Source organism: Tinamus guttatus, unplaced genomic scaffold (assembly GCF_059628265.1).
Source record: "Tinamus guttatus ecotype Peru unplaced genomic scaffold, ASM5962826v1 Tinamus_guttatus_pri_ptg000260l, whole genome shotgun sequence".
NCBI classification, from domain to species: Eukaryota; Metazoa; Chordata; class Aves; order Tinamiformes; family Tinamidae; genus Tinamus; species Tinamus guttatus.
The window spans coordinates 4017574-4044117 of NW_028288794.1; the positions used below are offsets into that span (position 1 = coordinate 4017574).

The 26544-nt window shown below is 37.5% G+C and overlaps 1 protein-coding gene across 1 annotated transcript in view; it reads left to right on the top strand.

Annotated features, from left to right (window-relative positions):
* The window catches only part of LOC104572228 (titin), a 232197-nt gene that overhangs the window by 67341 nt on the left and 138312 nt on the right, over positions 1 to 26544 (top strand). The window contains exons 76-121 of the mRNA XM_088526952.1: positions 582 to 860; positions 974 to 1255; positions 1401 to 1679; positions 1797 to 2084; positions 2278 to 2556; positions 2671 to 2949; positions 3027 to 3305; positions 3454 to 3741; positions 3902 to 4189; positions 6979 to 7260; positions 7509 to 7787; positions 7931 to 8212; positions 8329 to 8607; positions 9075 to 9362; positions 9514 to 9792; positions 9903 to 10181; positions 10280 to 10558; positions 11069 to 11356; positions 11499 to 11786; positions 12394 to 12684; positions 13488 to 13775; positions 14746 to 14838; positions 14954 to 15236; positions 15581 to 15764; positions 16107 to 16196; positions 16308 to 16575; positions 16672 to 16932; positions 17545 to 17754; positions 17861 to 17938; positions 18053 to 18079; positions 18784 to 18831; positions 19732 to 19788; positions 19898 to 19975; positions 20242 to 20490; positions 21135 to 21227; positions 21682 to 21759; positions 22410 to 22478; positions 23111 to 23194; positions 23438 to 23500; positions 23757 to 23828; positions 24190 to 24270; positions 24733 to 24810; positions 25006 to 25086; positions 25561 to 25638; positions 25882 to 25962; positions 26130 to 26213. Coding sequence (XP_088383078.1) covers positions 582 to 860; positions 974 to 1255; positions 1401 to 1679; positions 1797 to 2084; positions 2278 to 2556; positions 2671 to 2949; positions 3027 to 3305; positions 3454 to 3741; positions 3902 to 4189; positions 6979 to 7260; positions 7509 to 7787; positions 7931 to 8212; positions 8329 to 8607; positions 9075 to 9362; positions 9514 to 9792; positions 9903 to 10181; positions 10280 to 10558; positions 11069 to 11356; positions 11499 to 11786; positions 12394 to 12684; positions 13488 to 13775; positions 14746 to 14838; positions 14954 to 15236; positions 15581 to 15764; positions 16107 to 16196; positions 16308 to 16575; positions 16672 to 16932; positions 17545 to 17754; positions 17861 to 17938; positions 18053 to 18079; positions 18784 to 18831; positions 19732 to 19788; positions 19898 to 19975; positions 20242 to 20490; positions 21135 to 21227; positions 21682 to 21759; positions 22410 to 22478; positions 23111 to 23194; positions 23438 to 23500; positions 23757 to 23828; positions 24190 to 24270; positions 24733 to 24810; positions 25006 to 25086; positions 25561 to 25638; positions 25882 to 25962; positions 26130 to 26213 — 8811 coding nt within the window. The remainder of the gene's footprint in view (positions 1 to 581; positions 861 to 973; positions 1256 to 1400; positions 1680 to 1796; positions 2085 to 2277; positions 2557 to 2670; positions 2950 to 3026; positions 3306 to 3453; positions 3742 to 3901; positions 4190 to 6978; positions 7261 to 7508; positions 7788 to 7930; positions 8213 to 8328; positions 8608 to 9074; positions 9363 to 9513; positions 9793 to 9902; positions 10182 to 10279; positions 10559 to 11068; positions 11357 to 11498; positions 11787 to 12393; positions 12685 to 13487; positions 13776 to 14745; positions 14839 to 14953; positions 15237 to 15580; positions 15765 to 16106; positions 16197 to 16307; positions 16576 to 16671; positions 16933 to 17544; positions 17755 to 17860; positions 17939 to 18052; positions 18080 to 18783; positions 18832 to 19731; positions 19789 to 19897; positions 19976 to 20241; positions 20491 to 21134; positions 21228 to 21681; positions 21760 to 22409; positions 22479 to 23110; positions 23195 to 23437; positions 23501 to 23756; positions 23829 to 24189; positions 24271 to 24732; positions 24811 to 25005; positions 25087 to 25560; positions 25639 to 25881; positions 25963 to 26129; positions 26214 to 26544) is intronic.

Consider the following 26544-nt stretch of genomic DNA (forward strand, 5'->3'; position numbering starts at 1 on the left):
TGGATGCTCAGCACTGTGCAGCCACTCGATAGGCTCCCTATTTTTATCAAGTTTAAGTTGATTAAGGCAAGGTTATCAAGTCACAAGAGAGGAATAGAACAGCTTGAGCACCAGGGAGCTGGGCACAGTTTGAAGCTATCCCTCTGCCGCCTTTTTATATGGTGATCCAGCAGAAATGAAACTTAAGAAGGAGGAGGGGGCTGTGGTGCTGAGCCTCACTCATGATAGCTTGCATGACTAAAAAGAGGTGGGGAAGGTTGGAATATGGCCCTGGAGAGGAGGGAGTAAGTAGCCCTTGGGTAGGGGTGAGTGCAGCAGTGGATCCGGAGGATGTCAAGTGTGCTAGGCTGGACAACCACACACTCACTCCAAACAGGTGCAGCGGTGTCACCTTTCATGACCTGCTGAGAGCTGTCAGGGGCTCAGCAGTTTTTGTGGAGGTGAGGCCACATATTTGAAGGCTAAATATGGTTTTACAAGAATAAGTGTAGGCCCCCTTCCTGATATGTTGCCTCCTGCTGTTATCCAGAAACCCACTGGGGAAGCAAGCTCACATATTCTGATGTGATTCTTTTTTATAGAACCACCTGTTTTTAGCAAGGTGCCAAGCCCTGTGGACACTCTTAAAGGCTCGGATGTTATTCTGCAGTGTGAGATAGCAGGGACTCCACCCTTTGAGGTAGCTTGGTTCAAGGACCGGAGACAGGTCAGGAGCAGCAAGAAATTCAAGGTGACAGCAAAGCACTCCGTTGCCAGCCTTCACATTCTCAATCTGGAAGCTCAAGATACTGGGGAATATCAATGCAAAGCCATGAATGAGGTGGGAAGCGACACCTGCACCTGCCCAGTGAAATTTAAAGGTTTGTATGCTAGAGGATTAACAGCACTAGCACATTCTTTTCCTCTTGTCTGTCCCTTCTTCAGGCAGGCATGCGTTATTAACTCTTCTCTGCCTCCTTGTTTTCAACATTAGAGCCTCCACGCTTCACCAAGAAGCTGAGTGACACTGCAATCTTTGTCGGAGAGCCGACAGCGCTGCAGGCAGTGGTGGAAGGATCCCCACCAATTTCTGTTGTCTGGCTCAAGGACAAGGGTGAAGTTATTAGGGAGAGCGAAAATGTTCAAATGTGGTTTATGGACAATATTGCAACTCTTGAGATTTCCAGTGCAGCAGGAGCAGATGTTGGGAAGTACATCTGCCAAATCAAAAACGATGCTGGCATGCGGGAATGCTCTGCCTTTTTGCAAGTGCTAGGTGGGTACAGCCTGCCCCACAGGTGTTACTTCTTGTGTTTTGCGCGGTTGCTTCTCCCAACCTTTCTTTGCTGCTTTTGTCTTGCGATCACTATTTTGTGGGTGGATTTTCTGATGACACACTTTCCCCTCCCTTACTATTTCAGAACCAGCAGTCATCTTAGAGAAGACCGAGCCGATCACAGTGATGGCTGGAAACCCTTTCACCTTGGAGTGCAAAGTAGGAGGGACACCTGAACTTATTACCAAGTGGTACAAAGATGGCAGGGAACTAAGGAGCGACCGTAAATACCAAATTACCTTTTTGAACAATGTATCTACACTGAAAGTCTTTTCTGCAGAGGGGGGAGACAGTGGCTTGTATACATTTGAAGTGCACAATGATGTGGGAGATAGCAGCTGCACATCTTCAGTTGATGTTTCAGGTCAGCTGTATTTCTTTATTGCTCACACTTGTCTTAAAATATTTTTTTTTCTCCTTGCTTTCCACTGCAAAAAAAACCAGCACTTTTCTTACAAGTTTTCTGCCTTGTCCTACTTAGATCGCCTTGTCCCTCCTTCATTTTCAAGAAAGTTAAAGGAAACAAATGGGGTGCTGGGATCGTCAGTCCTGCTGGAGTGCAAAGTGTCTGGCACATCTCCCATATCCGTGACTTGGTATCAGGATGGGAATGAGATTGTTAGCGGGGAAAAATATGAACTATCATTCTTGGATAACATTTGTGCTTTGAAGATTAATGCCCTGGATGCCACAGATACAGGGCCATATACCTGCATGGCAGCCAATGTGGCTGGCTCTGATGAATGCAGCGCCTTCTTGATAGTACAAGGTCAGCTTCTTCTTCAAAATGCTTCTTCCTTCTTCTCTTTCTGCCCTCTGGTTATCCATGTTTTCTTTTGCATTATCTTTTTTCCATTTTCTACCTCTCTCCCTCTTTTTACTCCAAGCCTGCATTAGTTCCCAACACCTGGAGGAGCTCCCCTAATAATGTCTTTCTTTCTCTTCTTTGTGTGACACCTTAGAACCACCTTCTTTTGTGAGGACACCTGACCCCCTGGAAGTGTTGCCTGGCTCAAGTGTGACATTCACGAGCTTCATCAAGGGCAGCACCCCGCTCAAAGTGAACTGGTTCCGGGGCATCAGAGAAGTGGTGCCTGACAGTAGCTGCTCCATCTCTCTGGACGAGTCTGTGGCACAGCTGCAGCTGTACAACGTGGAGCCAGGCCACAGCGGAGACTATGCGTGCGTGGTCACTAATGATGCTGGCAGTGCCTCGTGCACTACTCACCTCTTTGTGAAAGGTGTGTGTGTGTCTGTGTGTGCCTGTGCACATGCACAGGTGTCTCTCCATACACACTGTACCTGCAGCCCTGCCACAGCAGCCCCTCTTACTATTGACCTGTGCCTCCCCACAGAGCCTGCAGTCTTTGTGAAGAAATTAAGCGATTTCAGTGTGGAGCAGGGAAAGTCCATTGTGCTGGAAAGCAGCTACGTGGGCACCCCTCCCATCTCTGTAATCTGGAAAAGAAACGGCATGCCTATTGCTCAGTCTCCGCGCTGCAGTGTTACCACTACCGACAAGTCTGGCATCCTTGAGATCTTTAGCAGCACCAAGAGTGATGAAGGCGAATACACCTGTGAGGTTGCAAATGAGGCTGGTGGGGATGTTTGCCACAGTCTTGTATCCATCCTAGGTGTGTGTCACCCCTGATCCCTCCAGGGCAGCCACACGATGCTCTACTTCTGCTCACTGTGCTATTTTCTTCCCTAGAACCACCCTATTTTCTCACGCACCTGGACCGTATTGAGGTGAAGATTGGTGAGCCCTTGGTCTTAAAATGCCAGATCGGTGGCGCACCAGAAATCAAAGTGTCGTGGTACAAAGACGACACTAAGCTCAGATCAACACAAGCTTACAAAATGCACTTCAAGAATAACGTGGCAACACTGGCATTCTCCACGGTGGAAGATAGTGACATTGGAGAATATGTCTGCAAAGCAGAAAACAGTGTTGGCTTTGCTACCTCCACAGCTTTGCTTGTTGTTAAAGGTGATGGATTAAGACCATTCTTCTGTGGCATAGTTGTAGAAACTCTTTGCTGTTTATTTAAAGGGGTTCTTATTAATGTTAACGGTAATTAATTCTAGACTGACAGGGTTCCTTCCTACTTACAATGGTGATTATTATTATTTTTCAGAACGCAAACTTCCCCCTACATTTGCCAGGAAACTTAAAGATATTCAGGAGACAGTTGGCTCTCCAGTGACATTTGATTGTCGCATAAATGGCTCAGAACCTATCCATGTCTCTTGGTACAAAGATGGGTCTCTCTTAAGCGACAGCGATAACGTGCAATCAGCCTTCTTAAATAATGTTGCAACTCTTCAGATCTTGCAAACTAGCATGTCTCATTGTGGCCAGTACACTTGCTCGGCCCAAAATGATTTGGGGACTGCATCTTCCAGTGCCAAGCTCATTCTTACAGGTTTGTAGTTCACTTTTAAAAAAACGTATTTTGTATCTCTTTGCTCTTTTATTCTTCTGCCCTCCCCATTGCATGTCCGTAAGGGATCTGCACATGACATGGTGAGGTGTATGGTGGGCAGGGATCAGCAGTGAGCTCTGCAATGCTTTCCTCTCCGCAGAGCATCTACAACCTCCTTTCTTTGACATCAAGCCGGTATCTGTCGATGTGCCGCTTGGGGAGAGCGCAACCTTTAAGTGCCATGTGACAGGCTCTGCTCCAATGAGGATTACCTGGACGAGAGACAACAGAGAGGTCCGGCCAGGTGGCAACTACAAGATGACGTTGGTGGAAAACACTGCCTGCTTGACGGTCCTGAAAGTGGGTAAAGGGGATGCTGGACACTACATGTGTACTGCCAGTAACAGTGTTGGAAAGGACGCGTGCGCAGCTCAGCTAGCTGTACAAGGTATTGCGTTACTCTTCACCACACTTTTCTTCTTTATTAGACTGACACCCAGAAAACAAACCCCAGACAGTAGAGATGTACTTGGGACTATCTTTATAGGAGGCCACACAGTGAACTCTTCTTTCAGTTAAATAGTAATTTAATTTATAAATACTCTTTTGGTGTGACTGAATCATTTGTCTTATCAAAAGAATCTCTTCATCTAACTGTTCACTCTGGCTTTATACCCCACTGTACCTCTATGAACAACTTTGTTTTACAGCAAAATTTCTGTCTTTTATCCAAAAATGCAGGGGAGAAAATTGTAACTGGGAGAAATGAGTTCACTTATGAGGTTTTAATTTACTCATACTGGGTCTTTTAGCTCCTGCAAATATTTTTACTCTTTGAGTAAACATAAAATGTTTAGAATAGAATGTCTATGAAAGCATAGAAAATTGCTGAGAACAGTGAAAACAGTGAAAATCGGAGGGTTTAAGGGCAGTCTTGGTAACAAATACCTGTTCCGCCAACACATTGCTTCTTTGCATCGTGCGTGGATCTTATGATTTTCACAGATCTAAATTTATTACTGATATAAATTACATTTGTTGATTAGTGTAATTTCCTTAATGTAGGTGGGAACCATGTATTTATTTATAGCTGTTCCGGTTATCTCATTCCTGTTTATTTTATGGAAGGATGAATATAAAATAGACCTCTTAAATCATGAATGAATATCCCCATTGTTTCAGGGCATGCATTTTCTTTTCCCTGTGAAAATTTTAAGGGGAAAAAAAAAGCATTTTAAGTGTAAATACTCTGGCTTTTATTCTCTGCAACAGCTAACATGAGAAGGTGCATCAGCTCCAGCAAAATTTTGTACCAAGTACTGGTCAAATGTAGTCAAATGTATTATATATCTGGAGTATATATATATATATATATATATCCAGATATATGTAGTGGTATATAGATAGATAGATAGATAGATAGATATCCATACATATTTGTATGGATTTTTCTTGATAGTTTTGGGAGGAATTGGCAGAAAGTATAGCAGACTACTTGTGAATTCAGTGGCATGTAGGAATGCCCTTTTTATCTAGTTGGACTTACAGCAATCATAGTTAAAGACTGTAGTGAGAAATCTAATCCCTTTTAAGGATTTCCATCTTGCTTCCACCCGAACTGCAACTCTTTCTTCTTTTTTTTTCTTAATGATAACATAACTAATAGGTTTATTATTCATAAAATGATACTGACTGGCATCACTATTTTCTTAGGCTCTATTTCTTAATTGTTAAAAGTCCAAAATACATTCCTGTATTAATTTTTTTTCAGAATTATTATTATGTTTTTTGATACTGAACTTATATTGGCATTCATTCAAATCCTATAGATTTTGTACAACTCTCCCAGAGCTGTGAAATTAATATTCATTGCTTCTCAACTGATTCCTATAGAGCTTAGAAATGCAAATTCTCTGTTGATTTTCATGTGTCTAATCTGAGCAAATTATATTACATGCAGAGTATATATACTCTATTTTTTGTAGAATCCAGGCCTTTTGTTAAATTGTCCTTGAACATCTCATATTTTTGTTAGCTTTTCTCCCATTAAATTTTATGTTTTCAATCTGTTTAAACAATTGCTTTTAGATTATACAAACTGCTTTGCTTAACATGCTAAGCACATACCTTACTAAACTACATTCTCATTTTTGAAAGAAAGAAAAAAAAATCCCAGAATTAAGAGTGCAATTGCTTAGCAATTGTCGCTACAGACAGGTAATCAACTCTTTGCCAAAATGAAATCTGATGGGAAACACTGAAGTTGCAAGAGTCCTTGTGTTAACAAGCCATCACTTTTATTTTTAGAAACTGTAAGGAAGTTTTGTTACTAACAACATAGTATGTTTTGCAAAACATAGTGTGGTTTGCAAATGCCCCACAGGTTGAAGTGATCTGCAGTAAAATAATTTTTCTTCCTACTCTTCACAGACAGATGCATAAACAGACATTTCATCCTGTTTTGTAGAGAGATTTGTCAGTCCCATCTCTTTATTTTACTAGGTAGATCTTTGATCCATGAGTACTTAGGGGTCTTGTGATTCTGAATCATAATTATGGTGCTTTTGATGTGCAGTGTCAAGCCTCCACTCCTTCCTGTCTTTACAGAACAAAATGTAACCATGTGTTTTAACTTTCAGTCACAGGACTTGTAACAGCAATTTCAGTAATACCAGCAGTCTTGTAGTTCTTCCTAGCATGACTGTTTTGAACCTCTTTTATTTACTTATCTCTTTGCACTTTCATTTCTCATGTGCCCCTTTGGATTTGCAATAAATGTGTATAGGATTCTAACTAATATTTATTGACTGTATCAATTATTAATGGCATGTTAAGATATGAAGCAGTTGCTATAATGCTCAATATGAGTGCTCTTCTTGATTGTAGCTCTCAGGTGAACAGTTTGGATTCTTTCATTTCTAATGGGCACGTGTTTTATTACCTACAAAATGCGAGAGGATACTACTTTAAAAAAGCCACATGTGCCAGCTGATATGAACTAATAGCTAGACAGAGAGCAAAAATGGAAAAACAGACTAAATGAATTACTGATAGAGAATTATTTGATGCCTCATGTACAGTTTGGACAGACTTGAAATCATCCAAAAATTAATAGCAGGTGCAGAATTAGAATGCTTGCATACTTCACCAAAGTTGACATTTTGTGTAACATATACCGTGTTTATTCAAAGAATCAGTGCAATTTAAAGCATCATCTTCCCCTTTTTGACTTTCCAGAACCACCAAGATTTACTAAGAAACTAGACACCTCAAGACTTGTGAAACAGCATGATTCTACTAGGTATGAATGCAAAGTAGGTGGATCTCCGGAAATCAAGGTCACCTGGTACAAAGGTGAAACCGAGATACACCCCAGTGAGAAATACACAATGTCCTTTGAGGAGTCAGTGGCGGTCATTGAAATGCACAACCTCACTGTTGAGGACAGCGGTGACTACACTTGCGAAGCAAAGAATCCAGCGGGTACTGCAAGCACCAGTACCTCACTGAAAGTAAAAGGTCAGGATCCGAGCTCTTCCTTTCCTTTTTGTATGAATCCTCCTGTGTTATCTCGCACATTCTTTCATTGGACAGGCTAAAACCTGTCTGGAAACATAGAATGTCTCTTGCCTGTTTGTTATAGTGTGGGAGATAACTTTTATTTATGTTTTGTCCTTGCTGTTCTACATGAATATGGCTACTTGAATAGTCTTTCTGCTTTAGTGTCTTTCACTCAAATAACACAAATTTTAACTCCTCTTTTTTAGCACCTCCTGTTTTTAGCAAGAAACCCCATCCAGTCCAGACCTTGAAAGGGTCTGATGTTCACCTGGAATGTGAGCTTCAGGGCACTCCTCCATTCCAGATTTCATGGTATAAAGACAAACGAGAAATTCGGAGCAGCAAGAAGTATAAGGTCTTGTCTGAGAACTACCTTACTAGTATTCACATTCTCGGTGTGGATGCTGCAGATGTTGGTGACTATCACTGTAAAGCTGTAAATGATGTGGGCAGCGACTCATGTATTGGCTCTGTAACCCTAAGAGGTTTGTATAACAATTGATGCCTTCTTGGCATTTCATTGTTCCTGTTGTTCTCCTACTTTTTCACTCCTGATGCTTCTTTTTTCTCTTTTTTTCTTTTCTCTTCTTTTTTTTTTTTTAACTATTAAATATCTTTTCTTAAATAGCACCACCAACCTTTGTGAAGAAGCTGAGTGATCTCACAGTTGTAGTCGGGGAATCAGTTGAACTGCAGGCTACAGTAGAAGGATCACAGCCCATTTCTGTTCTATGGTTGAAAGACAAAGGTGAAATTATTAGGGAAAGTGAAAACCTCTGGATCTCCTATTCAGAAAATGTTGCAACCATGCAGATTGGAAATGCAGAACCAGCCAATGCTGGAAAGTACGTCTGTCAGATAAAAAATGATGCTGGAGTTCAGGAATGCTTTGCCACTCTGACAGTGCTAGGTTGGTAACATGGGGAAAAAAAAGCATTATATATCTTTTTACTGTTCAGTTTTTATGCTACTAATAACTTTTGCATTGTGGTTTTTAAAAATGCTGTAACTTGCATCTCCTTGCAGAACCTGCAGTCATTGTAGAGAAGCCAGGCCCAGTGAAAGTCACAGCCGGGGACTCGTGTACTCTGGAATGTACAGTAGATGGCACGCCAGAGCTTACTGCCAGGTGGTTTAAGGATGGGAATGAATTGTCCACTGATCATAAATATAAGATCAGCTTCTTCAACAAAGTGTCTGGACTTAAGATCCTCAATGCAGGACTAGAAGACAGTGGAGAATACACTTTTGAAGTGAAAAACAGTGTTGGTAAAAGCAGCTGCACAGCTTCAGTGCAAGTTTCAGGTTAGTTGACTAGTCTTTTTGAATAATGTCCAATCGTATAATTTTTTAAAATGCCTTCAGATAGCACACTGACATTTCTCATGACTGGCAGTCCAGGAGACTCACTGCTTATATAATTGTAGGAGAGCTTGGGGCCCGTTGTGGGAAGGAAGGAGTGAATTTAGCCTAACCTCAGAGGGCAGGAGCTGTGGCGAGGGCTTGGCTTCTTCAGCATCAATCTACACTTCTTTTAAGACAGTCGTTGCTTATGTCGCTTATGAAAAACCATACCAAAAAGCAAAAGGTGTCCTTTAAAAAGTGTGAATGAAAACTCCAACCTATCCTTAAGCATCAACTACCTATTTTTCAGTGACTTAAGCATGCAAAAACAGATCCTTAGTTAACTGAATGTTAATTATAAATGGGGAAACCTTCTGGCTTTTAAGCTCCTGTATGGTAAAAATGTTTGTTTTTTTAAACACATGCAGATCGTATTATACCTCCTTCTTTCACAAGAAAACTGAAAGAAACACATGGTCAGCTGGGTTCTTCTGCTGTACTGGAGTGCAAAGTTTACGGGTCACCACCTATTACTGTTTCCTGGTTTCACGATGGAAAGGAGATCACCAGTGGAGACAAGTATCAGGCTACTCTTACCGACAACGCTTGTTCTCTAAAAGTGAATGCACTTCAGGAATCTGATATGGGAACTTACTTGTGCACAGCTACTAATGTGGCTGGGTCTGACGAATGCAGTGCATTTTTGACTGTTAGAGGTTAGTATCATTAAGAAATTAGACTCAGAAGACATAAACTGTTTTCAAAAAGGCTTCATTCTTGGTTTTGTTGCTTTGTTTCTGATTATTATGCTCTTCATCTAAAGTCAAAAAGTACTGATTCTCTGTCTTTTTTTATATGTGTGCTTAGAACCACCATCTTTTGAGAGGAAACCTGAACCGCTGACTGTTTTATCTGGGGAAAATGTAACCTTTACAAGTATCATAAAAGGTTCCTCTCCATTGGAAGTTAAATGGTACAGAGGTAGTGTTGAGCTAGTACCAGGACACAGATGCAATATCACCTTGCAAGATTCAGTTGCAGAACTGGAATTATTTGACGTACAGGCACTTCAGAGTGGAGATTATACCTGCCTAGTCTCTAATGATGCAGGGAAGATTTCTTGCACAACACATCTTTTTGTTAAAGGTTTGTCCTGATTACAGTTCCTTATGCTTCTTTTTTTTTAAAAAAAAAAAAAAAGGGGAAAGCATCTCGTGGCTTTATTTAATTTTTATTCTTCCCGTTTCTCATTGTAGAGCCAGCCAAATTTGTGAAGAAGGTGAATGATTTAAGTATAGAGAAAGGAAAACCTTTAATCTTGGAATGCGCCTTTATGGGTACTCCACCAATTTCAGTGACATGGAAGAAAAATGGAGTCAAAATAATGCCCTCTGAAAAGTGTAGCATCACCACTACAGAAACCTCTGCCATACTGGAAATCCCTAGTAGCAAACTAGAAGATCAGGGACAGTATTCTTGCCATATTGAAAATGACTCTGGACAGGATAATTGCCATGGTGCAATCACAATACTAGGTGCGTTGTCAAGCCACCACCTCTTCATTAGTTAGCTGAATTACTAATGATCATTGTGCAATATCTTCTTGTACTAATGGTATGTGTTTGTTCTTCAGAACCACCTTACTTTGTTACACCCTTGGAGCCAGTTCAGGTGACAGTTGGGGATTCTGCATCCTTGCAGTGCCGGGTTGCTGGAACACCAGAAATGATTGTATCATGGTACAAAGGCGATACAAAGCTAAGAGGAACTGCTACTGTTAAAATGCACTTTAAGAACCAAGTAGCCACTCTGGTTTTCAGCCAGGTGGACAGTAGTGACGGTGGAGAGTACATCTGCAAAGTAGAAAACAGTATTGGGGAGGCAGCTTCATCATCTTTACTCACAGTTCAAGGTGAATATTTCACTTCAAAAATGGAAAAATGACATATTTTTCTCAAGTATACTTTGCTCTTTTGGAAAAACAAAGGTTGTCTTTCCCTTCTTAAATGCTATAATCTTTTCTGACCTGTAAGAGACCCTGTGGCACAAACTCCAATTAACAAAGGCCTACCAGAGAAGCTAATTTAAAAAAATCTCTTGCTGGGCCACAGTTCTTCTGTAGGGATACAAGCTTCTGCCTCTTCATACCCAGTTTAGGATATTGCTTTGATTACTTCCACAGATCAAGAGTCCTGAGAACATCAGCCTGAGGATTAAACAGGCCCATTGAGTGTAACTGAAGGCAGAATTATTATCTTTTTTCTTTTTTCTGGAAACCTAGTGATAGTGCTCCTTTCACTAGAAATTAAATGCTACTAAATAAAAACATGTACTCCAGAATGTAATCAGAACTTAAGAGCAAAATTTTGTATTGAATACAGTTTCTGAAAGCCCTCACTCTGCAATCTCTCTTTTCTTACAGAGCGTAAACTTCCTCCTTCTTTTACTCGAAAATTAAGAGATGTTCATGAAACTGTGGGCTTACCAGTTACATTTGATTGTGGCATAACTGGTTCAGAACCTATTGAAGTATCTTGGTATAAAGATGGTGTACATATAAAAGAGGACTACAACGTACGCACATCCTTCATAGATAATATAGCAACTCTCCAGATTTTGAAGACAGACAGAAGCCTTATTGGGCAATATACCTGCACAGCTACCAATGCTATTGGAACTGCTTCTTCTAGCGGCAGGCTTGTCCTTACAGGTTGGTGGGCTGTGAAGATTTTAATAGAAATATTGCTCACTTTTATATCTGGATTTAATATTACAAATAATACTTATTTCATAGAGCTTTAAAGGAAAATGAGATCTTAAAGTGATGCTTTTTTATTTCTTTCACTCTTTAGAGGGGAAGACTCCTCCATTCTTTGACATCCCAATTGTACCTGCAGATGGTATTATTGGTGAAAGTGCAGATTTTGAATGTCATATTTCTGGAACACAGCCTATTAGAGTCACCTGGGCAAAAGACAACCAAGAAATTAGAACAGGAGGAAACTACCAGATCAGTTATGTAGAAAACACAGCCCATCTGACGATCCTAAGAGTTGACAAGGGAGATTCTGGAAAGTATACATGCTATGCAAGCAATGAGGTTGGAAAGGACTCTTGCACAGCTCAGCTGAATGTTAAAGGTACTGAATGGATAATAAATTATGTGTATGATTTTCCTCCTTTAATTTTAAAGGAAGCCTTGTTGCTGCAAGATAAGTTGGAGATCAGCTTTAAGCACATACATTTGAGAAATAATTTGAAAATTCCTATTTGGAGATACCCATGAGTCTGAAGGGAAATAGGAAAAGACATTAACAATAATAGGAAAAAAGAAAGAAAGAGAATATGTTCTTCAACCTGATTTCTTTATAGACTGTGGCATGTTGAATGGCTGATACATGTGTCTGATTTATTTCTTGATCATGCTACAAAAATCCTGATTTTAACATGCTTGATCATACTACAAAAATCCTGACTTTTTTAATGATATTTGATTTCAGAAACATAAAAGATTACTTTGTTTGCTTATTTTAAAAAGCAAATTAAGCTATCACAATGACATTAAGAGCAAGACACTTGTCATTGATCTTGGTATATGTTAAAAAAAAAGAAAAGCTGTTTAAATGAGAGCAACTATTGATTCCCTAAATATTAAATGGCTTTATTAAAACTCTTGAAATGTTTTCTTAGAATATTTCTTTTCAAGTTAGATTCACAGAGTTTGAGTAACATACTCCTTTCTTGCAGAACGAAAAACTCCACCTACTTTTACTAAGAAACTGTCTGAAGCCGTAGAAGAAACTGAAGGGAATGAGCTTAAACTTGAGGGCCGTGTTTCTGGCTCTCAGCCTTTGACTGTTGCTTGGTATAAAAACAATCAGGAAGTCCATTCAAGCCCTCGTTGTGAAATATCATTCAAAAACAATGTCTTACACTTGCATATAAAAAACATAGGGCAATCAGATGCTGGCTTGTATACCTGCAAAGTATCCAATGAAGCAGGAAGTGTATTGTGTACTTCTTCTGTTGTTATCAGAGGTTAGTTAAAGTCATATTTTTTTCTATTATGGTTTTACTTTATTGTATTTTGGCTGCGAATATTCAGCTTCCATCTTACAAACTTTTACAGCTTATAAAATGCAGTGCTTATATGGTTTTGCTTAGCTTAGCAGCAGTGGTTTTTGCTTTTACCTTATCATTAGCCACACTGATCCTGTGTTACTGAGATGGACAAGATATGAAACTGAGTGAAACCGCAAAATCAAGGAATTCTTTCATTTTTGTAATTAAAATTTAAACAATTGCTTTTTTTCTTTTTTTCTTTTTTTCTTTTTTTCTTTTTTTTTACAACTAGCTATTTTTTACAACTTTTTTTTTTCAACTTACTGTGGCCAAAATCTTTACTTTTTTGCTGAATTTTTATCTATTCTCTTTTGGAAGAAAACAGATTTTCTATGCAATTGCCTCTAAGCTTGGATAGCATGGACAGTATGTTGTGACAGCATGGCACTTGGCTGTATTACTCTTGCAGGATATTCCAATTTGTTTCTATAAAGATACTTGGTCATTTTTGCAGTCCAAGCTCAATACTTTCTTTCTTCTAGCTTTTTTTTTTGCATGTACGTGCTTGCCTTTTGGAGAAAAACTGCATTTCAAAAAATGTTTGTAAAAATACTCTCTTCATATTAATTACCTTTTATAAAACCGTAATGATTGATATTCTCAAACTTTTATTTAACTTTATTCTTTCCTCGGTGTCTTCTTTCTTAAGAATCACATGTATCTTTTTTTCTCTTACACTCTTAAAGCATGTTTTTCACCCAAAAATTTTCGCATTCCAGAACCTAAAAAGCCTCCAGTATTTGACCAGCCTCTTCAGCCAGCAGCAGCAGAGGAAGGTGACATCCTTCAGCTCAGCTGCCATGTCAAAGGGTCCCAACCAATCCGGATCCAGTGGCTGAAGGCAGGAAGAGAAATAAGAGCTTCTGACAGATGTAGCTTCAGCTTTGCTAATGGAGTAGCTCTTCTGGAAGTTGCTGCAATTACTAAATCTGATGCAGGAGAATATGTCTGCAAAGCTTCAAATATGGCCGGCACTGACACTTGCAAATCTAAAGTGACAGTTAAAGGTACAGTAACATGGAGAAAATCGAGGCATATGGTGGAAATTTAAGACAAAATTCTATCTCATTTCCTGCAGAAGTAGGATATTAATAATCTAATAACAAACAATTAGTATCTTTTACTTCTTTGCAAAACTGTAGCATCTTAGAAGGCAATATATTTAATAGCGTTTTGCATACAAAGAGCAGCATAAAACACAAGAGAGAGTCTTACAAAATTGATTAATAATTTAATTTCCAAACCTAACACAGAATTGAAGACTTGTGCAAGCTAAGTGTGTGTGAAAACACTTGGAGGAATTTTGTTTGGAAGGTAACCTCATGAGCTACTTGCTTCTGGACTGTTACAGCTCTGAGACGTTTTGGCCTCTTAGTCGGAAGTGAATTGTCTAAGCACAAGGTTTTCCATGTAGTCTAGCCTTACCATCCAGCCTTACTGTTGCATTCAAGATCTATATGACCAGTAATATACAGAAGCGTACTACTACCCTGCTATATGAGTAGCAGCGTAACAGCAGGACTACGAAGGACTACCCATAAAAAAAAAAAAGAATTAACAGATAAAAGGTGTAAATAACTTTGTGATGTTTTCGGAAATAAATACCAGAGAGAAGAACTCATCAGAAAAAAAGAAAAAAAAAGAAAAAAAAAGCTTCTTATTTGCATATACTTTTATGAATTTAAATAGAATGGTTTTGATATTGTTTACATCCATTCAAATTAAAAATAACATTATTGGAGTTAGCTAAGAGTACAGTATGGCCCCCAGTGTTTATTTTCATCTGAGATAGTAAAATACAAATTGCTATAAAACCATGAAAGTATTTTTCATTTTTTAACCTCTCACAGACTATTTTATTCTGTCTCAGTAAGTCACTTCTTTTCCGACAGGTAAATTGGAAGCATCGAACATAAAAATGAATGATTACATTAAGACAGCAATTTTATTTATTTATTTATCTGTTTATTTTTTTAGAAAAAGCAGCAGCTGCACCAGCAGCTAAGAAGGCAGAATTGGAAGGAAAACTTTATTTTGTGTCAGAGCCTCAGAGTATCAAAGTCATGGAAAGTAAGAACTCTCTCAGAAAAGTCTTCTAATTGTCTATAACTGTTATTCGATATTATGTCCTTCTGTCATAGACACTTGGAAAGATTAACTCTCTAATTTTTGTATCTTTCTGAAGAGACTGTTGCAACATTTATTGCAAAAGTTGGAGGAGACCCAATTCCGAATGTTAAATGGATGAAGGGAAAATGGAGGCAACTCAACCAGGGAGGTCGCATTACCATTCAGCAGAGAGGAGATGAAGCCAAACTAGAAATAAAAGACACAACAAAAACTGATTCTGGCATGTACAAATGTGTAGCTTTTAACAAACATGGTGAAATCGAGAGGAGTGTCAACCTACAAGTTGAAGAGAGAAAGCAAGAAGTTGTTGAAGGAGATCTCAGGGCAAAACTAAAAAGGTATATGCCAAAGTCTATATAGGCTACTTTATCATCAAGGCAGAAGAAAGATTTTAATATATCTCAGATCAAAATATAATGTGTCAGTATTTGTGACATATTTAGAAAATCGTTGCTTTGAGATTTTGATCCTAGCAACAGTCAGTCAAATGGGCTGCCTCCGAGCAGACCAAATTTCATTTAGAGTAACCAGAGTAACTGTACAGAAGAAATAGAAGCACCTGCCTAGACTATACTTAGGGTCATACTGCACAGGGCAATTCTGAGCTGATGCATTTTTTTCAAAGAAGAACTTCCTAGCAATTAAGTTCTGTATATATAACTTGTGTCACTGATTTGAATAGAACTCCGACCAAAAGGAAGGAAGAAGAGGAAGAGAAACCTATTGATATAATGGAACTTCTCAAAAATGTTGATCCCAAAGAGTATGAGAAATATGCTCGCATGTATGGAATAACAGATTTCCGTGGCCTCTTGCAAGCCTTTGAGTTACTAAAGCAAACCCAAGAGGAAGAAAGCCATAGACTGGTAAGCTACAGTGTGACTTTGTTGAGAGTAGCATGGCTCCTGTGAGCAGACTTGGTGGCCACAGCGTGACGTTATGGTGTGTGTAGGAGTTTCTGGTTCCTATTTAGATCTTCTACTGACACTTCTCAATTTCTTGCATGGTCAAGAATAAGAAATGTTTTTTTCTGATGAATTATTTTCTGTAATGATTGTAATTTTTAAGATCAGAAGATATGCTAGTTACAGTATAGTTACTGAAATTTCGATGCAGAGACACATCAGTCTCCTAGGTCTATGCTGGACAAACAAGGTAGCTTGACTTTTAGTATCTTTCATCTTTAAGCACACTCTGGCTTTTTGTAGGAAATTGAGCTCACTGAAAAGGCTCGAAGAGAAGACCAGGAGTTTGATGAACTTATATCATTTATTCAGCAAAGACTTTCACAGACAGAGGTATTGCACTGTTTTTGCCTCATTTGCAAAATATTCAAAATAGTGAAATATTTGAACCTATAACAGGAAACTTGAAATGAGACCTAACCCATTTGATCTAATATTTTTCAGCCTATTACTCTGATCAGAGACATTGAAAATCAGACTGTTTTAACAGATGAAGATGCTATCTTTGAATGTGAGATTAAAATTAACTATCCAGAAATTAAACTTTCATGGTACAAAGGAACCCAGAAACTGGACTCCAGTGACAAATATGAGATTAGAATTGAAGGTGATCGCCACATATTGAGAATCAAGAACTGCCAACTTGAAGATCAGGGAAATTTCAGAATAGTGTGCGGTCCACACATTGCCAGTGCTAAGCTAACTGTGATCGGTAAGTATTCCATTAAATGTATATTTGAACTAATTTGCAATTTAAGTATTCCACTGTCTGATGTCTGCTAAAATGTATGTTTTAACATGCTAATAGAACCTGCAGTTGAGCGGCATCTTCATGATACTACTTTCAAGGAAGGAAAGACATGCACCCTGTCTTGTCAGTTCTCTATTCCAAATGCCAAGTCTCAGTGGTATAGAAATGGGAGGCCTATTAAGATAGGAGGGAGATATTCAACACAAGTCTCCGACAAAGTACATAAACTCATCATCAAGGATGTTAGAACAGAAGACCAGGGACAATATACCTGCAAGCTTGACAATCTAGAAACAACTGCAGATCTGGCCATCGAAGGTTTGTAAACAGATATGGAATCTCTTTGTTGCATTAGTGCTAACAGTTTCTGAATACTCCATTAACAGAACAAATGAAATTAAGAGATTACGTTAAAAGATATCCCTGAAGTAGAAAATGGACTGAACAAGAAATTTTGCTTTACTTTACTTTCTCTTTGAACATATGTGATATAATTGTGTAAGCTTTTTTTTTTTATCTGTTATTAACGACTCCTTGCCCTCAACGCTGGGTCGTACTTGCTCTTTTCTTTTTTTTTTTCCTGATGCTCTTATTTTTGAGTCAGATTTCCTCTTTATTTTAATTATTGCTCTTATTTTTGAGTCAGATTTCCTCTTTATCTTAATTATTCTTTATCTTCTTTGCCATAATGGCTTCTCTTGTATACATTTTCTACAGAGCAGTCTTGTATTCTTATGTCTTCTAATCTTCAGTCTTAAGTAGAAAGTCTCACAGAAGATCGAATTCCTTTTTTCTTACTTTCCTTTTTCAAAGTCTATTGTTAGCTGTTTTATAATGTACCTGTTACTGTGAAAACGATGAAAAGGAATTACATAAGCTAAATGGTTTGGTGATGTATAATAATTGATATATTTTTTCTTTCAAAAACAGCTGAACCAATTCAGTTCACAAAAAGCATACAGAACATTGTAGTGAGTGAACACCAGTCTGCAACCTTTGAGTGTGAAGTGTCTTTTGATGATGCAATTGTGACATGGTATAAAGGCCCCACAGAACTGACAGAGAGTCCTAAATACAGCTTCAGAAGTGAAGGCCGTTGTCATTATATGACTATCCACAATGTTTCTGCAGAAGATGAAGGTAAAATCAATTGAATTGTTGTGCTGACACCATTCTATTATATGATTTTGTGTTTTCCTTTTTAGCAATAAAAGAATTTAAATATAAAAATTCCTGTCTGCTGCAGGTGTATATTCTGTAATTGCTCGTCTTGAACCAAGGGGAGAAGCAAGAAGCACTGCAGAACTCTATTTGGTAACCAAAGGTTAGTAGCCTTGCTAAGCAAATTTGTGATCATAACCACCTGCAAATTCATAAGCTTGAAATGTGATGCTGTAGAACTAAATGGTTCTAAAAGAAATCTAATATTCTTTTGCAGAAATCAAACTGGAGCTGAAGCCACCAGGTAAAGAAAATGAGGAGAAAAAAAAAGTGGTGGCGGGGGGGAGAGGAGGTGTGCACAAGATCAGTTACTGGAAAATCTGGCATTGATTTATTATATTGTACTACTACATTTTCTAAATCCCTTTTTTTCCTGGCTAAGATAAGCCAAACCTATATCCTTGAAAAAAAAATGGTCTGCCTGGCAAAGTGGTGGCAAAGATACTATAATATCTCCAAAATCTGTAATTATTATTGTTTCAGGAGTCATTTTTGTGCATTTTGGATGCCACTTTCTCTAAAACATAAAAGAACATAAAAGGATTTTTTTTTGTTTTGTTTTCAATGCCTGAGCATAAGTATTTGAAGAGATAATGATGAATCAACATCCTCTACACAAATGAAAAATATTAACCAAGGAGGCAAAAGGGATAATCGTCATCTCCTTATGATACATCATAATGTTCTGTTCTGAATGTTCTTTGCCAGGAGCACACTCCAAAATGCTGCAAGAATTATTTAGAAAAAGTGAAACAGTATAGCGTCTGCCTGGATTGAAAGCTTAATACAAGTTGTTCAACCTAGATTGGGTAGTTTATTACAGAGGAGTAGGCTACAATAACTGACTATGCTAGAACAAGAAAGAGTTAAAGCACCATAAAGTATTCTTGGGGACAGCAAATTCAAATCTGTATTCTTTATTGTCAACTAAACGCTTTGACTTTGCAGATGTTCCTGATGACAAGGTTGCAGTTCCAGCTAAAAAGCCAGCTGAAGGTAGGGAAAGGAACTATACTTGTTCCATAATGGTGTTTTATATTAGCACTGAAGCAGAAGGGCAATAGGAACCTCAGAAAAAAGTTTTAGATTGCTGAGTGATAAGATCTAGTTAGTCATGTCTGCAGAAACATAAAATGAGCAAATCTTGACTTGGATATACTTGTTTTGCAGTATGGAAGGTGCAAACTAGACACAAGTAGGAATGAAGCAACTTTTCTTAGATTGTGTCCATTCCATCTCTTATCAGTCTCCTGCTCACCCAGAGTCACCTGCTCTGCCTTTTATTTCCATTTTCATCTTCTGATCATTCTTCCTCTTCACCTTCTTTTCACTATACAAATATCTTTTAAATAAGTTCTATGAATTTCTACCTTTTGCATAAGAGAAGGGAAAATAAAAGACAAAAGTTCTTACACAGACATACTATGCCTTGCATGTACATTGCCAACAGTATCTTTTCACCAGGCTCTGGACTGCAGACTATAAATATTGCATGTTTTTCTCTTACGTTATGTACTTAGTAGCATGAGCCTTTGATACTCAATTTTCTTGAATTCATTTCCATGAAGATTTGAAAAAAGCTTGGGGTAGCAGCAGCATGGGAAAGCTGTTGATATTATGATGATTTGCTATCAGCAAAGATAGAATGGTCATGGCAGTATAGAAAACAGTAGTGCCGAGGAGTGTCAATATTCAAGTACAGGTAGATGGAGAAATTCCAACTCAAAGTCTATTGTTGTAGCTATTAACAGACCTTTAGTGAAAACACTCTGTTTGTTTTTATTCTGCAGTTGTGTAAAATCTTCTCTGATATCTTCCTTCAAAATGCACTAGAATATTTCTTATTAAAGAAAAAAAAAGTATTGACTTACTAATGCTATTTTTTTTTCCCATAAGCTGCCCCTATTCCTATTCTTCTGCCTCTTGTTCCACCACCAGAGGAGAAAAAGACAGGTAAGAAAAGTTTAAGTTTAAAACAGGAAATGTTTGGACAGTGTGTATGTTTGCGATTACAATTGTTTTATTTTAATTTTTAAATTAAAAAATATAAATTCTTTATAAGCAGAAAAGAAGGTTCTAGTAAAGAAAGTCTCCAAAAAGGTGGTTAAAAAAGGTCCCGAAGAGGTTCCACCACCTAAAGGTAAACATAATTTATTTATTTATTTATTTAACATTTCTAAAAAAATGTAAAATTTTCTTGTAGAAAAGACATCTGTTTGATTTCTGTCTTTATGTTAACAAAGTACACGTTTAAAATTCAAGCATAACCTGGTTGGGATCTCTGAAGAAAAGTCAGATCTTGAATGATTTTTGAAAGTGAAATCAGTCCTTTAACTGTAGGCACCCAAAACACTTTGCAGATTCCAGCCTGTGATATGAACAATCTTTTTTGTTGTTGTGTTTAAGTTCCTGAAGTGCCAAAGAAGCCCAAAGAAATCACAATAACATCTATGGCGAGGAGAGAAGAGATTCATGAAGAAAAGGACATATATGAAGAACCCAAGCAACCTTATGAAGAATGGGAAGAAGATTATGGAGAAGACCATGACTATTATTTCAAGGAAGAAGGTTATGATGAAGGAGAAGAGGAATGGGAAGAGGCTTATGAGAAAAGAGAAGTAACTTATGAAGAAAAACGAGTCATCCATGAAGAAGGTATATCAAAAGTTATTTATTGTTTCAGTCCTTCTCTTTCTTCGTGTTTATTAGCTTAGACTGAATAGTTTTAATTCAGAAAGCACGTTTAGGATTGCTTTTACTATAATAACTTTAATATTGCTATGCTGCCAATTATCCCTGGTACTTGATAAGACAAGGATCCCAGTATGGTCAAAACAGAGATACAGATGAAAGGCAATACATTATAATATGGCTGCCAATGGACTTTGCAGTTTGGAATATCTGTAAAATACATAACGAATTAGTAGTGAAAGATTATGTGTCATTTTTATTTGTTTTGGATATTTTCCCTAGGATTATCAAGTATCCTAGTTAAACTCAATGGAGGTGAAATGGTTCAGTCATGAATTGCTGGATTTTACTAGCTGTATTTTGCAATTCTTTGCATGCCTTTTATTAGGCTTAGGTAGTTGTACTGTGTATGACTAGGAACAGATTTTGATTCTGAAGAGAGATAGTCATGGAAAGCGCAGAATGTTTTCCTGCAGCTGTTGGATGTTCAGAACTCTGTGCATGCATTTCAATTTAATAAGATGGAATAATCTTATAATAGCATCTAACTGTATTCAGCAACCAGGTAAAGCATTTCTCATCATTAAGTAATGTTATTTTTATTAAAGTGGCTGAAGTTCCTAAGAAAGTTGTGCCTGAGCGAAAACCACCAGCAATTGCAGCTGAAAAGAAAGAAAAGAAAGAAGTGACAGTTCATAGAGGTATGACTTTCTTGCAAAACTAACAGGAATGTTCAGTAATATGCATCATGAAGAGAGATATATCACTTTCAGTCTGGACTGTGGTTCCTCACTTTTGCTTGGAAAGACTTCTCTTTAATTAGTATGAGGGGTCCTGGCAACCCTTCCTCTTCTCCCACCTGAGATTCCTCAACAGATAGAGATTAGTGATTAAGGCAAATCAAGAATTGCTAGGAAAACCAATTTTCAATTGTCTTCGCTTCCCACTGTTTAGTAGGCTTAGGATTGGACAGTGTTTTCGAGCCAGTGGAGGCCACACTTCTGGCAATTGTGTGCATAGATCCCTGCACATCTCTCAGTGGAGGGTGGGCTGGGTTGCCTGTAAAACTCAGAAGGGGCCAGCTCTAGCTGGTTGGTGTCTGGAAAATAGTTTGTGAGATTACCTAAATGATAAATGTATCTGCATCACTTACAGTTGTCAAGAAACCTGTTGAAGAAAAAGTGGAAATAACCACTCAGAAGACTGCAGAAGAAAAAGTCAAGCGGGCTGAGGGTAACTACTATTTAATTTCTGTATGTTATCTTTATATGAAAGTAGTGACTGTTGTCACTTAACTGATCTGCAGAAGCCTTGTCTTCATTTAACGCAGATCTGAAGGCCTCTGTTCAATTGGGTAAAACGAAGATAAAAAGACATTCGGGGGAAGCAGTAAATGTAGTTGCTAACAACAAATGCTTTAAGACAGGAAATGAATGTAAAATTGCACTGAATGAAATGATGTCTCATTCTTATCTTTAGATGTGAAATCCACATCTTCTTCATGTTTCCATCTTGACTTACGCCCAAGATGTCTTAGTTAATTGTTTGCTTATGAAATAAAAACACATCCCTACTGTCTTGTTAACGACCTCCTCTTGTATAGCCCTTAGTGTTCTCCAGCAGGAGGCTTCTTTGTGGAACTCAAAGTCAGGAGATGGTCTTCTGCATGCAAAATGTCCTTAGCCATACAACCCTCCCAAAAGTTACCAATTAGCAGAAGCATTCACACCTTCTGTAGTTTTGCATTGTTTGAGGGAGCCTGGCATAGTTGCTGAGATAGCGTGTTTGTTTTGTTGTGTTTTCAACATTACTGTGAAATAGCTATAGATTTATTTTGATCTCTTTAAATATACGACTGATTAACGAAATTTTAATGCCAGCAGTTACCAAGAAAGTTCCGCCACCTAAACCTACACAAAAGATCGTTGAAGAAACAGTTATTAAAAAAGAAGGTACAGATCAGCATCTTTCAATTGCAGACAGCACTTTTTTTCAGCACTCCATGTATTCTTCTGCCCTTAGTGAATGTGTATGCCCATGTGTATATTAGCGGGGTCTGTTGTAGTTGTGCACTGACTGCTCTCACTGTTTAAATAGCTCCTGTATCGTGCTTCTATTATTGTATTCCGTTTTGCTACAGTCTATCACAGAGTCTGTTGTTAACATGTTTGTGGCTAGCCCTTTGGTTCTTGTTTTAATAGCCTACTCGGTATTGCAGTATGATTTAGCTTTTTCTTCATTTATTCTGCCTGATGGCACATGATTATATAATAATGACTCAGTGCTCAAAATTTCTTGAAGAAATGCATTTGTAAGTCTTCTGATATACTATTTCCTAAAATCTGCGTGTGCATTTGTTGTAAATTTTAGGGTTAACGCTGTCTTTAGTTCCTAACGCATACTAAATATTGTACTTATATGTTTGTTTTATGTTCAGTATTTTAGACCATGAATACTGACTGTCTAAATATGTCTAAGACTTGAATGTACAATACGAATACTGATTTGATAAAAAATCACATATTGTCTATTACCAATATGGATCTAGAAAATAAAATACTAAACCAAAATCCTATCTTTAAAGTACCGACAGTAGAAAAATGGACTGTTTCAGAAGAAAAGGTGTCGGTTTCTGTCCGCAGAGAAGAAGAGTACTCATACGTCACAGGTATGTACAAAACCAGAAATCCATAAATTCAAACCAAAACAATCTTTCAGTCTTACTCAACTTTCTTTAAAGCTATCTTTTTATGTGACAAATTACATATTTAGACACATCATACATTTATGTTTCAGTATGCATTGCTTCTTTTTGTTCATTGTGTTATGTAGCCTCACTTCTCTTTAGATTAACAGATGCGAACATTTCAGCTATTCTGTCTTAACATTATTTAAATGCTTTTCTTTGAAGAGCCAACAGAGCATGAGAAAACAGTTGAAGAAAGATTCTTTGAAGCTGTTTACCCAGTTGAAGGTAGATTGATTAAGAATGAGAGGCTAATGAATACCTACAATTATAAAAATTATTTGAACCTATAGTTTGTCAAAACCAATTGTGATATTTGTATATTCTATTGGTTTTCTGGATTAAATTTTTTTACATATTGACATATGTGTACACTTTTGGTGAACTGAACGCACATAATGTCGTCTTAAAAAAATTTCAGATTTAGTATAGGGATTGGCATTTGCTGTCTCCAAATTTAATATTTCCAAAATTCTTGTTGTAGCAGAAAAGGAAGTTGAAGAGGAAGAAGAAGAGGAGGTAGTTTCAACAGAAATGGAGATTCCTCATGTTGAAGGTGAATAAAGCCTTTGCTCCATCATGTGCTCCATTTTTCTGAACTCTATGTCTCAGTCCCAATGTCTACTAAAGTACGTCATATCAGAACTGCTCAGATCTTTCCATCTCAATGTGGTTCTATTTTAGAAGTTCAAGCCACAGAACACCTCAAAAACAACCAGAACTGTTGAAAACAATTCATAACTGTTTCAAATATTTCTTTGAATATTTTTTTTACATTAGCATATAGTTTCTGTTTGATAAAACAGACTTTTTTCACTATATAATAATCACTTACCCAGTGTTTTGAAAGCAACCTACTGTGATTTTCTAAGTAATTGTACTAATCTTCTAAACATGTACCAACTGTGTCTTTAAAGTGCCTGAGATACCAGAAAGACAGGTCCCAGAAGAAAGAAAACCTGTTCCTGTCCCTAAAAAAGAAGCTCCACCAGCTAAAGGTATTTCTACTGCCCCAATTAAACAAAATCTTATTGTCTTTCATTGTATTATTTTCTGTGTTGTCTTGAGTTTACTATCTCTGTAGCTTGGGCTTTGTGTTATCTCCATATGTTGTAATCTGTTTGGACTTTATAATTCGTGTTGTAACTTAATTTACCGTACTTAGATTTGCCTCAGTCTTGGCCCTTCTCTTTCTTAACATTCCTGTGTTTGTCCTATGTACTTAGATTGTGTGGCTTTTGCAAATGGGGATGGGGTGTTTTTACTCCAGTATGGTGCCGTGAAAGGTCACGGTACAATAATATTAACACTGGAATTCTATTTTGTGCCTTAGTGTCTTATTATGGTGTGCTTACCTTCTTGTCTAGACACAATATTCTATAACACAATTTTGGAATGCTGTAATCTGGATAAGTATTCCAAAAACTAAAGCTCTCTTATTTTGATGATAATTTTCAAAGTGCCTGAAGTCCCTAAGAAACCTGTTCCAGAAAAGAAAGTTACTCTTGCTAAAAAGGAAGTCACTCCTCCAGTAAAAGGTACGGCATCTTCTGAGTGTGAGATTTAACTAGTAGCATACTGTTGTATTCTGTTTTTCTCATTACTGTTCTCTTCTAAATATATACATTTTGATAAATGTAGTCTTTGTATGTTGTGTGTTGTGTTTGTTTTCATCTAAGACGTATTCAGAAGCATTAGAAAGTTTACTTAAACAAATTTTAATATCTTTAAAGTGCCCGAAGTGCCTAAAAAACCTATGCCTGAAGAAAAAGTACACATTCCTGTTCCCAAAGAAGAACCTCCACCTGCCAAAGGTATACCTAATGATGCAATATATATACACCTCTTGAATATCGTTTTGATTTTTTGTTAGCTTGTATGTAAATATATTTGTGACCAAAAAAAATGATTTTTGTGTGTATAATTGTCTCTGCATAAACAACACTTTTTAAGGCTAAATAACGTGCTTCTTCAGTTAAAGAGTTCAGTCATTATTCAGTCAGTTCAATCAGTTCAGTCAGTTATTTTCAGTCATAAAGCACCTCCTGGGCTTCCAGGAGCTGGTTTGATGTGACTTAGCTTGCTTTTGTTGTTGGCTTTTTTTCTTTTTTTTCCAAAATATATATTCTTCTTGTCACTCATCTTTCTATGCTGTGTATCATTTATGTGGTATCATTTATGTTATGTGGTATGTCTTGATATTCTTACGAGTGGATGAATCCAAATCTGTATACTGTAAATCTTCCCAGTACAAGAATTCAGTTAGCTTATATTTTATCTCTTTTAAGTGCCAGAGGTGCCTAAGAGAGTGCCCCCAGAGAAAAAAATTGTTGCTCCAAAACGAGAGGAAGCTCCACCAGCTAAAGGTATATCTAAGCAAAAAATTCTTTTCTTCATGCCTTAAGCATCTTGTCTGGATGGTGGGGTTTTTTTGTTTGTTTGTATGTTTTGATGATGAAGTGAATCTGGTTTTAATTACAAAACAGTTAAACAGTTATATTAGCTATGTAATCTTTGTGTCACTTTTATTGATAAATGTGCTTTAGATGTAGTCTTGAAATATCTGTAACTTTAGTTATGTAATATTGTTATAATTAATATCTCTGAAGTGCCAGAGGTGCCTAAGAAAGCAGTTCCAGAAGAAAAAATACCACACGTTCCTAAACTGGAAGAGGTTCCACCTGCGAAAGGTACAATAACTTTTGTTGTAATCTTAACTTAGTTTGCTCATATGTTTTGTTTTGTAAACAGAGTATTTGTTTGTGTGTCATCTTCCTCTTGAATAGTAATTTCTGTTGCATGATGTGTCTGATGGTTTCGGCTTTATTGAACCTAAGACTAAGTAATTTTTTTAAAGTGCCTGCAGTTCCTAAGAAACTTGTCCCTAAAGAAAAAGTACCTCCAGCTCTTCCTAAAAAAGTTGAGGCTCCTCCAGCTAAAGGTATGCTTTTCATTAAAATGAAAGAATATGCTGTTTCTCAGCTTCTGTTTGTATGTTCTGTATCACTGTCAGTCGTTATTTTTGTGTTCCCGCTGTGAACTGTGTTCTAGGTGACCCTGCTTGAGCAGGATGGTTGAACCACAACCATTCTGCACTTATTTAACAACAGTGAATCACTGGATTTTATTTTTTTATGTACAATAAGTAAAAACAGTGTTTCTAGATGTTGAATCTCTGTTATGTGTTGTGTGCACAGTGCCCTTCTTTGAAAACTTAGATTTAGTGATTTGCAACATTGCTTTCACACTGAAATTAGAAATTCATCCATTTT